Here is a 15,040-nt window from a genome sequence, read left to right as displayed (position 1 = left end):
GTTCTTCTGAGGAGAATTCGAGGGTGCAGTTCAAACTTACTGCAGTGGGACTTTACCTAGTTGGGGGAGAGAATGAGGCGGTAAAAGAAAACTTCTAGAACAAAATTATATTTTTACTGGGCTATAAATGAATTAGCTAGGTGAAAGGGGGGATGAGATAAGAGGCATGAATTAACTTCTAGACAAAGGGAAGAGCACGCACAAAGTCTAAAGAAAGAAAGAAAATAATGAGTTTAAGGAATTGAAAGGTGGCTGGTTTAGTTGGATCATAAAGAATAAAGAGGAAATGGCCTAAGTTGAGGTTGAAGAGTTAGGGACTAAATCATCCAAAATTTTATTAAATAAGGATGTTTTGTCACTTTTGTCTTTTGAAGCCACCAATAATAGAACTCAGGGGTAAAATACTTCCGTTATTACCAAAAGTTATATTTTTATTTACAGTTTTGTTGTGTGCAGCATTTGGGAGAATATTGCTTAACAGTTTCTTTCCCTCCCTTTCCCACCCCCACCCCCGAATTTTGTCAGAGGAATTATCTGTTTGGACAGAGGAAGAGTGCAGAAATTTTGAACAAGGGTTGAAGGCCTATGGAAAGGATTTTCATTTGATTCAGGCTAATAAAGTAAGTAATGATATATGTCCATCCTAAAGGAGATCAGTCCTGGGTGTTCATTGGAAGGACTGATGTTGAAGCTGAAACTCCAATACTTTAGCCACCTCATGCGAAGAGTTGACTCATTGGAAAAGACCCTGATGCTGGGAAGGATTGGGGAAAGGAGGAGAAGGGGACGACAGAGGATGAGATGGTTGGATGGCATCACTGACTCGATGGACATGAGTTTGGGTAAACCCCGGGAGTTGGTGATGGACAGGGAGGCCTGGCATGCTGCGATTCATGGGGTCGCAAAGAGTCGGACACAACTGAGCAACTGAACTGAATGATATATGTTGTCTCTTTTTATAAAAATAAATTTAGTTAACCTAGATCATATGAAATCTACTGTATTTTCTATGTTAAAAGTTCTGTAGTGAATATTTAATATGCTATATTTAGGGAATTATAATAAGCATGCCTAGACTTCCTGGCATATATTTGCCAAGTGACTGTTCCCAGTGTGTGGTATTTATTAGAAACTTTTAAGAACTGGATGTTTATGTTCATCACCTTCTGGATGGAATGTGTGAGTACAATGTAATTACTTAAAACTATTTTCCACAAACTGGTTAACAGATTTTTCTTTAAACTTGGAAACTTTAAAGCATTTTTACCATGAAATTATTTACAATTAAAATTTTTTTACATTTGCTTAAGTCCCGAGTGTTCTAAAATCAGATACCTAATATTTAATTTGCTTTTAATTAAGATTTAATTTTCCAGAAAAATATCTCTAAATGTCAGCTTTATTATGCATTATATAATTTTATAATTTAGCATAATTTATCAATGCCATATGAATATCAACTATACAGTCTTAATTTATATCCCCCCAAATTTCATAATTACTTACAAATTTATTTAGGCTTAATTCTCTTAAACTGAAATCAGGTAAGATTTTTAATAGAACTGCACAATTGTAAAGAATAAAAAATTGTGTTCCTAAGGGAAATTAGGACAGGCAAAATTAAAATCTCAAATTTAAATATGGCAAATTAAGTAATGTCTAAGGTTATAAATGTCACATTTTTAGCAAATATAAATGACAAGGAACTTGGCTTTACATGTGTCCTCAAAGATGGTGTATCAGATGTGTGATGGCTTACCTAGGGTGATGTTGAAAGTATCCTGGCTTTTGGGGCTGAGTCTGAAGCTGTGTAGTCTGTCCTCACATCCTCTTTTATATCTCTGGATGTCATCAGATGGTTTTCACTTGATTTGTTTCAGCGCGTTTAACAGTATCTATTTTATGTTCCATAAATAAAATAGTTGCTTACAAATTCTGAGTTGATTTTTCTCAATTTTGGTGTTCTTTAGTTTATTGTTGATAATTTTGTTAATTGTGTTATTTGACATCAGAGATAACTAATAAGAGAGAAATTTTGAATCTTAGCATTGATATAAAAGATGTAGTCAAACCATGTTAATGTAACCAAATCATCTGATAATCTCCAATCTAGTGACTTCTCTGTGAAAGGACTGTATTATGCTAATGACTAGCTATATATGTTTCTGATTTAAAGAAAAGCAAATGATCTCATGGTTGAAAGGGCCAACATTTTGAAAAAGTTTTCTAGCATTCCTGCGTAAATTCAACCAATACTGACCCAAGTATGCTATGGAGGGGGACCCCTGGGATGATAAGCTGATGTAACTCACAGGAGCAACACCCCACTCCCCAAAATCCTTTTTTTAAGGAGTAAGAACTTAGTACGTGACTTAAAACTATTAGCCAAAAAAAGTCTTAACATGATATTGAAATAAGACCTTGATTTCTTATTTATGAAGAATATTTGGGATGGTGATATTTCAGTGTTACAAAAGTCATCTGACCTATACCTAATTCACAAATTTGTTCCAGTGAACCATAGGGAGGACAATTCTTAAGAGGGAGGGGAATAGTCCATTGAAAATATTCTTTGTTTTTACACCTGGAATTGAAATTTGGATCTTAATCATAGGTTGTATTATGCAGACTTACTTAACTGAGGATTTTTCATAATACTGTTAATTTTTGCATGCCACAAAATGTCTTTTCAGTTTTTGCTTTCAGTAAAGTACAGTTGACTTGACAGTTGTCTTCTAGAATAAGATTCTAAAAAGGAAGCAAAAAACAGCTTGAGAACGTGATTGGGGTTTTTGTTTTTAAAACTCTGATAGCTTTGTCTTAAAGCAACATGGGCCAAAACCATGAAGTGCAGTCAGAGGGGCAGAAAGAAAAATAGATGTCACCTAACAAAATAGGGATGTCATAAAGTTGACCTTAGGTCCAGTCAATCCCACAGCAGATACCCAACTTCAGGATCAGAAACTTAAGAGTTAAATTGTATCATCTTGCATCTCAAACACTCATTCAGATACACTTCCTTTTAAACTTCCAGTATTTTCTATGCAGCAAGGCTACCAGCTCTACAAGGAAAGTAGCAAAAAAGGGAATTTTGTCAACATCATCTGCCAATCCCATATATTTAATATAGTGTAAGGGGAGCCATTCAGTTCCCAAATAGGTATAGCACAGTAAACCACTGGAGTGATTTTGTAAACAAATACTCAGTTCAGTTCAGTCGCTCAGTCATGTCTGACTCTTTGCGACCCCATGGACTGCAGCATGCCAGGCTTCCCTGTCCATCACCAACTCCCAGAGCTTACTCAGACTCATGTCCATCGAGTCAGTGATGCCATCCAGCCATCTCATCTTCTGTTGTCCCTTTCTTCTCCCGCCTTCAGTCTTTCCCAACATCAGGGTCTTTTCAAATGAGTCAGTTCTTCACATCAGGTGGCCAAAGTATTGGAGTTTCAGCTTCAGCATCAGTCCTTCCAATGAGTATTTAGGACTGATTTCCTTTAGGATTGTCTGGTTTCATCTCCTTGCAGTCCAAGGGACTCTCAAGAATCTTATTCACACCACAGTTCAAAAGCATCATTTCTTCAGTGCTTAGCTTTCTTTATAGTTGGACTGTACATCCGTACATGACTACTGGAAAAACCATAGCTTTGACTAGATGGACCTTTGTTGGCAAAGTAATGTCTCTGCTTTTTAATATGCTGTCTAGGTTTGTCCTAGCTTTTCTTCCAAGGAGCAAGCATCTTTTAATTTCATGGCTGCAGTCACCATCTGCAGTGATTTTGGAGCCCAAAAAATAAAGCCTTACAAATAGCTGAGAAAAGAAGAGAGGCTAAAGGCAAAGGAGAAAAGGAAAGATATATCCATTTGAAACAAATATTAGCATTTTTATAATAGCTTTTAACTCACTGGAATATTTTTAGCCTTTCTACAATGGCTGAGACTGGATCAGTGTTGGGATTAGTAAGAATCCTTTAAAAGGGCATTTAAATTCAGTCTCCCTAGGTGTTCTGTGAGTAAAAGTATTGCAGATTTCTTGTAACATTAATTTTAATTCAAATGCCACTGCCAGACATTTTCGATAAAGGAGTATTTATTTTTATAGTAAATGAACATGATAGTCTCTTTAAAAGCATAATGCTTAGTATCTGAAAACCTGTTGCTAATATATTATTTCTCTGAATAGGCGCTTAGAAAGAGTAATTTTTAACACAGCTGCTACTGTATTGTATTTTATAACTGGTATTATTTATTACTTAAAGGTCAGCTAAATTTATTTACAGACTTAAGATTTTTTAATGAAATAACTCCTTTAAGGAGGAAATAATTCTTAAAAACAAGTATTTGTTTCTTATAGGTTCGAACAAGATCAGTTGGTGAATGTGTAGCATTCTATTATATGTGGAAAAAATCTGAACGTTACGATTTCTTTGCTCAGCAAACACGATTTGGAAAAAAGAAATACAATCTTCATCCTGGTGTAACGTGAGTTCATTTTTTTGTTTGAGTCATATTTTTGCTAAGCTTTTCTAAATTTTTCTTGAGAGAATTGTGATTTTTAGACTCTTCTTTCTTTAAAAGGATAAAAGTTTACACTAATTTCAGTTTATCCATTTATTGACGTCTTCATGGGTTACTTAGACTTTCAGTGTCTTATAAAACATTGTAAACTACAGTTAATATTATTTGAGACAGCAAATTTATCAAAGTAGATGTTAAGAGTATATGTTTTCAGTAGTATTCCTAAGAGGAGATGGATCAGAAGAGCTGTGAAAGCATGTTTTTGTTAAATTCTATTCCACTCAGTATAAGCACATACAGTTTTGATTTAATAACACCGAGAGAGCAGTAAGAATAGGAGAGACTGTCTTTTCTAAAACTTACAGGGCCATATGCCTAATAAAAGGCCTTTAAAGAGGAAGGAAAATTAATATTTTTCCTTGCCCAATCCATTTTAGATCTTGGGAACCAAAAATAAGATTGGATATAGATGATATCAAAGGGAATAGACATGGGAATATAATAAATCAGGTCAAATTGCATTTTCTTTTTTGTTACAAAATTTTTTATAGAGAAATGAACATGTACATGGTAAGTTCCCTTTTCTAGATATTCTGAAGCCTTTTCCTCTAACAGAAATAATATTTAATAAACAATACAACTTTAGCTAACTCCTAGTGATAGAGGGAGTATAGTTTGTTATTACATCCATTTTTTAAGCAAAATGCCTCATATGTCTAATCCACTCCCCATGCACCAAATTCTCTTAGGCTTCTTTCAGTCTAGGTGTGGAATGATACATTATCCCCAATCTCACTAGTAATGTGTTACTGTTAAGTATTTAGTAATAGAGTATCAAACCCTTTATTTCATGTATTGCTCTAAAATACTGATGAACTTTACAGTGAAATTCACTTTACCATACTTGCCTTTATTATTCCCTTTATTATGTTTATGGAATAAAAAAAATGCAGAGTTGTGACTTCATTTGGTCAGCCTGCACCAGTAAAATTCTTAAGCCTAGCCAAATAATTTCCTTTGAAAGATGTGCTTGTATGCATATTCTTGGGCCTTTCAAACTACTCAACTGGACTGTTTCTTGGTCAGGTTCATTACAGGTGTGTCTTCTGGTCACTTCCCTGTCTGGAGTATTCAAACACTCTAAAATCCAAAGCAAACTTATCTGAAAGGGAATAAATGGGTATAATTGTCCTTGGAAATCATGAGACATTGGACTCTGCCTCATTCCTTTTTATTCAAAGGCCATAATGAGTAGAATTTTATATATAACAGTATTCCAGTTTTTATATAATTGCTTATTGTTATATCAATTTATAGTTAAATTTTTATTTATTGGTAGCATTGAGATATAATAATGTAGAACTACATATAGCTATCCAGTCTTCAGAGTATATCTTAAAATAGTTTTCAAGCTATAGGGAAAAGCAATAGTAACATCGTTCATCTTTTCACCCATTTCAGAAATAAAGTTCACACTCGAACTACAGGCAGTCTGTCGTCATCAGCAGTAAGAATATAAGAATTGCCATGCTGGGTCAGACCCATGGTTCATCCAGTTTTCTCTTTGAGAAAGCATCACCAAAGGAAGTGTTGTGGGCTGGCTTAATTGGTCCTCTGTGACGTCAAGCTCAACAGGTTAGGTAGGGATGTGCCGCTAAACATTTTAGTTTTTCTAATAATCTCTCCATAGCTTCTGAAAAATTTTTTGAAGCTACTTACATCTGTCACTTTGATTCTTCTTAAGGTTTAAGTATTCTGTAGATGGAGTAGTCATAGTTAAAAGTAATCCCATATCCTCTCTTTTCTCAGGCTTTAAGAGTTAACAGTGTGTCCCCTGGTGTTACAGTATGAAGTGAAGAAACATTTTCCTGCTAGACAAGAACACTGTTTTGTAGTCTTCAACTATATTCCCTCTGGGTTTTTTATAAAGTTTTGTTTTTTTTTAACTGAAAACTAATTTTTTTTTTTTTCACTCCTCCTCATCCCATTTAGCTGTGTTAAATCTCCTATAAGAAGCCATGACTAGACTGTATATTACAGATGGGGAGAAATTGTGGTTTTCTATAGCATAGGAATATTTTTGTAGTTGGCTTCCAGGACCTTCTCTTTCCATTAATAGTTGCACTTTAAGTGACCACACAAAACTTAAATGCCTTTAGACAAAAACATTAAGTTAATGCCTTTAGACAAAAATTTGACTGAATTTTTCAATCTTCCTCTTTAGTCAAAATGTATAGTTAAGAACAGATTATCCTGAAAGTTATTTGCTTATTTTTCTGTTACATTGGTACCTTTCATTTGTTCACCAAAATGAAGCACATTTGCCACTTTGCTGCCTATACATAGCCTTTGAAAAATCCTACTGTAGAGTCTCTCCATTCACTACCTAAAAGAATTGGTAGCCATATGCAAATTGAAGATTTTGCTGTAACAGCCTTGCAAATAATAGTTTTTTTTTTAAGTAAAAAATAACTTAGCATAATTTCAACTATTTGAATGCTGCTCCAACCCCCTAGGTGGTCTACTTACCTCCTCTTTCCTTAAGCATTCTGGATGGCATTAACCTTTAAGAAACAGTAGTTATAAGTCTTTAACAATATCATTGTTATAGTCCGAGATTTAAAATAATTTTGGTATCTCGTCAGTTCTAGTTTCCTTTGAGTGGCTTTTTAACATCCTCCATTACCCATTCCTACCATACCAGATTTATTTCCAGCAATTCTTCCTAGTACATTGTCTGTTTTGTTAGTTTTAACTTCTGAAGTCCCGTTGGCATTGCATTCATCATGTTCATTCTGTTTCTGTGCACTTCAGATTTGTTACCTAATTGTTCTATAATGATGAATGACATAAAGCCAAAGAGATCTTAAAAGACCATCAAATTTAATTCCCTCCATTTATAGATGAGGAAAATAAAGCCTAAAATGGTAATTAGTTGCAGACTGTTAACCACAGACTTTCAGTAAAGTTCCAAGCCCTTCCATAGCTTCTTTCTTGTCCACATTCCTACTTACCCTGCTCACAGAATTCCGAAAGATTTGTCTTAATATTTCTATTATTCCTGTTCTGAGGGAATTTAAAAATAAATAATGTATTTAGGTTTTTATTGTACTTCTCTGCACTGTGCAAACTTAGGCACCAATGGTGCAAAGGTAAAGAAAGCAGACTGAACTCCCTGCCTTCACGGGATTATTCAGTACAGGTGACATCAGACTTTTTCTGTAAAGAGCTAGAGAGTAAATATTTTAGGCTTTGCAGGTGTTAAGTTCTCTTGAAACTACTTAGGTCTGCTGTTGGTGTGTAAAAGTGTTCATAGACACTATGTAAATGAATGGATATGAGTGTATTCAGTAACGTATTATCCACAGAAATAGATCGCCAGCCCACAGGCCTTAGTTTGCTGACCTTTATTCTAGTGACTCAGTAGCACTTCATAATTGATAAAACACTTTGCTACACATATCCTATACAACAGCCTAGTACATAGGTCATGTAATGCTTACATTTTAGTTACATTTTATAACTGAAGGAGAAGGCAGTGGCACCCCACTCGGGTACTCTTGCCTTAGACAATCCCATGGATGGAGGAGCCTGGTAGGCTGCAGTCCATGGGGTCGCTAAGAGGCAGACATGACTGAGCGACTTCACTTTCACTTTTCACTTTCATGCATTGGAGAAGGAAATGGCAACCCACTCCAGTGTTCTTGCCTGGAGAATCCCAGGGACGGCAGAGCCTGCTAGGCTGCCATCTATGGGGTCGCACAGAGTCGGACACAACTGAGGTGACTTAGCAGTAGCAGTATAACTGAAGACACTAAACCTGAAAGAGAGAGGTATTTAGTTCAGATCTAACCTCAACCCAGTGTCACTTACCACAAATATCATCCCATGCCATTGAGCTCAAAAATGACTTAGGGAAGACGTAAACTCACCTCTGATGATATACAGGCAGACAAAGGTAGCAGATAAGCCCAGGAAATTTGCGAGCTTATTATAGTTCAGCTCTAACAGAAGGGTGATACAGAAGGTAACAGGAAGTTTCAGGAAGGTATTTCATTATTAGGTCCTAGTTTGTCTTTCAGATATTGCCATAGTCATAAAATAATCTTTATAAGTTTTACAATTCCAATCTGTGTTCAGAAATGCTTTTGTACTCCTTGTGATTGACATCATCCCTCTTCATTTATAGCCTTTCTGATTTTAATTGGGCCACTCTGATCACATGCCTACAATTTCTAAAGTTTTAAAACTGCCTGTAGGTCTGTAACATTTGCTAGTATAAAGCCCTCACACGTTTTCCTACAGACATTTAACCAAAAGGAGCTTTCCGTTTAGATGTTCGCACTGGAATGAATGTGAGAGAAAATTAGGGTATACTTGCTAATAAAGCCTTGTAAATTTAACCTCAGTTTTAATTTTCAGCTGTTTTTAATATAAGAAAATAATTATTGTTTCCCTCAATTTTAAGGGATTACATGGATCGTCTTCTAGATGAAAGTGAAAGTGCTGCTTCCAGTAGAGCACCATCTCCTCCCCCAACTGCCTCAAACAGTAGCAACAGCCAGTCTGAGAAAGAAGATGGCACTATAAGTAATAGTAATCAGAATGGTAAGCAAGCAGAGAAACACTTGTATTTCTTCATAATGATGGGCACTTTTCCTTCAGTAGCCTGGGAAATTCTGTTTCAGTGTCTGTTCAACCCCCAAAGCAGACCTAAAGGCATAAATGCCAGATGAAATGTAATATCAGGGTGCATATATACTAACACAGAATATGTACAAGTTAATTGGAAAGAATTCCCATTGATATCACTAAAAAGTACATTTAATAAAGTAAACCATCAACAGTGACCATTTCTTTTAAGAAAATAGCATCTATTTTCTTATCAGGTTGGAATGTCTAGATATAAGTATTATTTGTTAAGTCTTAGACCAGAACTCCAGCCATTTCACATCAGAAGTACACAGATACTTATGAAATACTTCGAGTGCTTGTAACAGTTTAGCAGGAAACCACTTTAAGCATATAAATGGAAAAAAGCAGATAACATGGGCACCTTTTAAATATTTTTTCTCCTTGATAGCATAATAACCTAGAAAGATAAAAAAAGATAAAACAGATGTGTCAGCCTGTGCATTAATATTGTACGGAAACATTCATTTTTATGCCCATGAAAAAGAAGCAGAGAAACACATATTTGAGATTCGGATAGGTTCTTGTTTAAAATATACAGTGGACCGAGGATCAGTAAGGCCTGGTCAGAATTTTCTTGATTTCAACTTTAATTAAAATAGTCTTAAGTAAGACCATCTCTAAGCAGAAAGTAATAAATCTTTTCTGATCCTCTTTAATAGGAAACTAGTAAATTAGAGAAAAGCTCTGCCCACCTGCATTCTGATGTAACAGCTTTAGGAGAGGGCCAATGGAGAGCTAATCCTTTCCCCCATACAGAAACTAGAAGAGGAACATTGAACAGTTTGACCTTTTCTTCTGATCTGTGCTCTCACACTGGCATTTAATATACTGTGGTGAATATAATTTTTCATTTAATGATCCCTTTCCATTCCCTCATTACTTGCCCTCTAAGAACAAGCCAAACAAATATTAGGGCTCAGCAGCCATTTCCTGATTCAAAAACATTCAGGTTCATTGACATGATTTCTAATGCCAGTCACAACCATCCTAAAGTCAAATAAGCAGGTGAGATTGACCTTGGGACTAGGGTGAAAACTCCGGGAGGCAGACGGTTGGTAATACAGTCAGCCCTCTGCATCTGCAGGTTCCACATCTGCCCATTCAACCAAGTGCCTATCAAAATACTTAAGGAATAATCTCTAGAGTATTTATAATACCTAAGAAAATGTAAACACTGTTTAAGTAATTGCCAGCACAAAGTAAATTCAAGTTTTTGCCTTTTGGAACTTTCTGGAATTTTTTTGTGTGTGTGTTTGATAGGCAGTTGGTTGAATCTTTTTAACCATTTGATGATAACATGCAGTTAGCCTAGGAAGAGTGTTCATAAGTTACTTACACATTACTCCTCCCAGAAGCCATTCACATGCAATATAATTAAGATTTCCAGGCTTTTCAAGGAAAGGAAGACCTTTCCAACCCAATTGTCTTTTTTTGTAAGGGGCTTTAATTAGTGTCTTGAAATCTAATAGTGATTTTTTACCTAATGATCGTTTAACCTAGCTTCTTGTGCTTACTATGGCAGAATCACTCCTTTTATATCATTTGGTGCATAATCCCATAAGCATTCATGGTTTGAGTGCATTTTTGAGTTGAGAAAATAGAATACTTTCTTTGACCAAAATGTATCTTTGAGGCTCATTCTTTATAGTGAATATTTTTCAGATAATTAAATTTTCATTTTCTCCAGTAGCACATTTCTGTATTTTACATTAAACATTCACAAAATTTGTCTTTCATTTTGCAGTCAACCGTAACACGACCTTTTATTATGTTATTAATTACTGCTGTTTCTTTTCTCAATCTATTAGGAAGGAATTTGTGTTTGCCTTTCGCATTTTCAAGTGTATGCTTGTATAGTGCAGGCATTAATTTAACATTATGACATATTAATGTTAAGAATGAAAAAGTCATGTCATCTTGCTTTTATATGGCACTTAGAAAACTCAAGCTTCTATAGAAAGAATATAATTTTTTCATTGTTTTAGAAAGTTACAAACTGCTAAACCTGAATAATTTATGAATATCTTTGCTTCAACTCAGCTTATTTAGACTGCTGGTGGATCCATTGCTTATTTGTTGCCATGTAATACCAGCATGCTATTAATACATACCAAATCCTGTTCTTAATTTTTTACATTTATTAGCTTAATCTTCACAGCAACCTTATAAATTTGTTATTAGCCTCATTGTATGTGTGTGATCAGACTAAGGTACAAGAGAGTATAAATAATTTGCCTAAGGTCACACAGCTACTAAAGTAAATAAAGCCAGAATTCAAGCTATATATATTTATACACACACACACACACATATTTGATACCTTACTTCCCTGATAAAAAGTTATTTTACAGCTGTTTATAGCACTTTTATAATAATTTATGAATTTAGCTTTATAATATTAGCAGTTTCTTTCATATCTCTTCCAACTTAGGGGTGTCATCTAATGGACCAGGTGAAACATTAAACAAAGAAGAAGTGAAAGTTGAAGGATTACATGTTAATGGACCAACAGGTGGAAGTAAGAAACCACTTCACACAGATATGGATACCAATGGTTACGAAACAGATAACCTAACCACTGACCCAAAAATCGCCCATATGACTGCAAGAAATGAAAATGATTTTGATGAAAAAAGTGAGAGACCTGCCAAAAGGCGAAGGGTAAACAGCAATGGAAAAGAAAGTCCAGGTGGTTCTGAGTTTTTCCAAGACACAATCTCACATGGAAAATTTGAAGAACTTGAGAACACAGATGACTAAACTTTACTTTCTTGGGAGTAAATTCTGGTGTGACTAAAATTTTCAGGGTTGATGGGTTACCTTAAAAAGTTGATTTCCTTGAAGCAGTTGGTTAAAATTTGAATTAAGTCCTAACTTTAGTAATTAAGATTTCATAATTCTGCCTTTTGCAGATTTTTTACTTTAAAATTGTAAAGGCCCTTTTAAGGAAATAACACATAGTTTAGTAAATTTGAATGAACTACCGATACATCTGTACCTTCTCATTTGATGTATTAATCCTAAAATTTCACTGCAAGGTACTTTTTGCTTAGTTTGATGGCAGAGAAGAAAAAAAACAAGTTCAAATTTCTGATTAACACCAATTTTTCTGAGTTTGTTGAAATGTCTTTTGTAACAGACATTTTTCTCTCCATACAAATTGAGTATCATTATTAAGGAAACCCTTATGAATCCTGAAAGTTATGCTAGCATGATTTTTTTATATATAGAAGTTTAAAAATAAACCAAGTCAGGTTTGTATATGTAAAATTGTTGACATCAATGATGTCTTTCCATATTCTTATCTGGGCTTAAGAAATACATTCTGTATTTTTCCAGATTCTTTGTAGCCTTTGAAAGATTTTTACAGTACATATGTCTTGACTGAGCTGTCCTTTCTTAACACAAAAGCTTGTATAATTTTCTTAACTTGTACAGTTGGTAAACTTTTATGAGAGGAATTGATATTCTGAGTCTGTCAGCTTTCATTTTATTTTGCTAAGGTTTTTCTAATGAATTTTTAAGTGTTTGTGTAGTAACTGAGTCATGTTTCTTATCCAGGTGGTAAAAGCATTCATAAAGGATTGTGAACATTTGTTTTTTCAAGTTTTTACTTAAGGACAAATAGTTTGAGAACTGAAATTAAGCATGATACTTAGATCACATAGTTTGTTTTGTATTTGCTATAATTTTCAAAATTATTTTTGAAGCAAAACAGAAGTTTAATGTTGACTTCAAGTGCTTAAATGTATCATGCTGACCAGAATCCCATTCAGTTATTTTTATATGCTTTATAAAATTTCCCATTTTTGCATTAAATAAACAGGGGAAAAGGTCAAGTGATACTTAGATATTGGCACACACAAGGAGTTGGCAGGCAACGATACTGATTTTATGAGGAAAAAGTGATAAACTTATCTGGTGATAATAGATCACCAGATAATTAGATTTCCAATTACAATCCAGCTTTTCATATTTGATAGTGCATTTCTAAAGTGAAAATAAGCTATTCAGTAACCATTGCTCTGTGTGATTACAAATAGGATCATCCATTCACAAAGAGTTGGACACGACTGAGCAACTGAACTGAACTGATTCGCATCACCTTGCAAGAGTGCCATTTTATTTTTAGTGCAAAATTCTTGTTTTAAAAATAGTTTTATACAGCTGATAGACCAACCTATATCCAAACTTTTATAAAAGATTATTAACTACTCTTGTTTATCACACAGACATACCCCCAAATACTTCTAGCAATTCATTTTCAGCCATCAAAGAGCCAATGCCTTTTTAGAATATATCTTCTGTGGTCTTGTTTTTAATGGCTCAACTGTCTTAATGCAATTGAGTAGAGGTTTGCACTGAGAAATTATGGTTTAGGCCTTATCCTCCATGAAGTATTACTATTAACCTATGTTCAGACTGCTTCCCTCCACCAATGTGAACAACTTTTTTCCCCCAAACAGTGTTAAAAGCCACTTTACAACACTTGACTTCACATGATGTAGATTCACTGTTATTACATATAGATCCAAGTAAATCAAAGTTTTGGGTGAATGTGGTGAGAAGCGTGAGCCTTTTGTTGTTTTTGTTTTACCTAGAACATTAATTTATCCAGAATGGCAGCTTTAGCAGATGGTCACAATCCATTTTCTAAATCAAATTTTATTATATGAATCCAAAGTATCCTAGCTCTTTTTCAAAGATGGACTATAGAAATAGTGATGATGTACTTTTTTTAAGTTGTTGCAATATTAGAGATGCCATTTTCGCCTTTTTTAAAAGATGCATTTTGTTAGCAGGTTTGTGAAGTTCTTGCAAACTGATATTACAGGAACATTTTAAATAAATTCTCAGGCATGTTTGCAAATACGGCACATGTTGTATACATGTTAGGAAATTTTACTTTTCTTAATCTTTTTAAAGTCTGCCTAATGAAAAACATTCCACTATTATAATATATAATGCTCAGCTTTTCATAGAGAAATATTTAATTGTATTTTATGTTTATACAGGTATTTCACACAGTACGTTGTTCTTTATAATTCAGCCACTATAACTTGATAAGTCATTGCACTACTTTAAAAAATTTTAGTAATATCATGAATTTAATTTGCTTAAGATTTAGTACATTTCATAACTCTTGACAAACTGCATTGGGAAAAGAAGCCTTTGTTAATAGTTAGTCTCCCTAACCCCATACCTACCCCTCAGCAAAGCACTATCTTCATTTGGAATGGTATTCTGTTTTATGATGTGTTTTCAAATAGAGTTCAAAATTTGCAACTCAGTTCAACGAAACAAATCTGTTGAGCTTTAAAATGTATTTGAAATAATATTTAAATAGGCATTTAAAATTATGGATTAATGTTTTTAAATTTATGCATAATAATTTTGCACTGTAAAATAATTCCTTTCCCCTGTTCCCTGTCTGCCATTCTGAATATGCTTATTAAAATATTTTTTTAAACATATTTGCCTACTAATGCTTTGTGAATGATTCTTAGTAGATTGAGTAGGTGTTAGAGATTTTAAGTGTGAATGATGCATAGTTTACATTGTGAATGTATACAATTTCTGTTCTTTCAGCTCCTAGACAAGAGGGTGAAATAGTGTTTCAGTGGCTTCTGATCCCTTTTACCTCATGGGTAAATGGACACATGATGTATTTTTGTCTTTTTTGTCCTCCAGAGAGATCCTTAGGTCTGTGGACCTCTAGTCACCTGTTTCTCTTTCTCGGAACTACTTAATTAAAAACACTTTGTTTCCTTCTTTACAGTATAATTTATATCACATACAGTTTTGCAAAAAAATTTCACTTTACTCT

The 15,040-nt window shown here is 34.3% G+C and overlaps 1 protein-coding gene across 50 annotated transcripts in view; it reads left to right on the top strand.

Annotated features, from left to right (window-relative positions):
• MIER1 (MIER1 transcriptional regulator) overlaps window positions 1-14,687 on the top strand; it is a 64,724-nt gene extending 50,037 nt beyond the window's left edge. For all 50 annotated transcript variants that reach the window (XM_081490812.1, XM_081490769.1, XM_081490792.1 and 47 more), the window contains 4 exons: window positions 526-620; window positions 4,355-4,482; window positions 8,987-9,126; window positions 11,645-14,687. In XM_081490812.1, the coding sequence (XP_081346938.1) occupies window positions 526-620; window positions 4,355-4,482; window positions 8,987-9,126; window positions 11,645-11,973 (692 nt within the window). In that variant the 3' untranslated portion in view covers window positions 11,974-14,687. The remainder of the gene's footprint in view (window positions 1-525; window positions 621-4,354; window positions 4,483-8,986; window positions 9,127-11,644) is intronic.
• The last annotated feature ends 353 nt before the right edge of the window (window positions 14,688-15,040 follow it).

Source organism: Giraffa tippelskirchi, chromosome 5 (assembly GCF_054371585.1).
Source record: "Giraffa tippelskirchi isolate mGirTip1 chromosome 5, T2T-mGirTip1v1.2.pri, whole genome shotgun sequence".
In the NCBI taxonomy this organism is placed as follows: Eukaryota; Metazoa; Chordata; class Mammalia; order Artiodactyla; family Giraffidae; genus Giraffa; species Giraffa tippelskirchi.
This window is presented reverse-complemented; position numbering and strand designations above follow the sequence as displayed.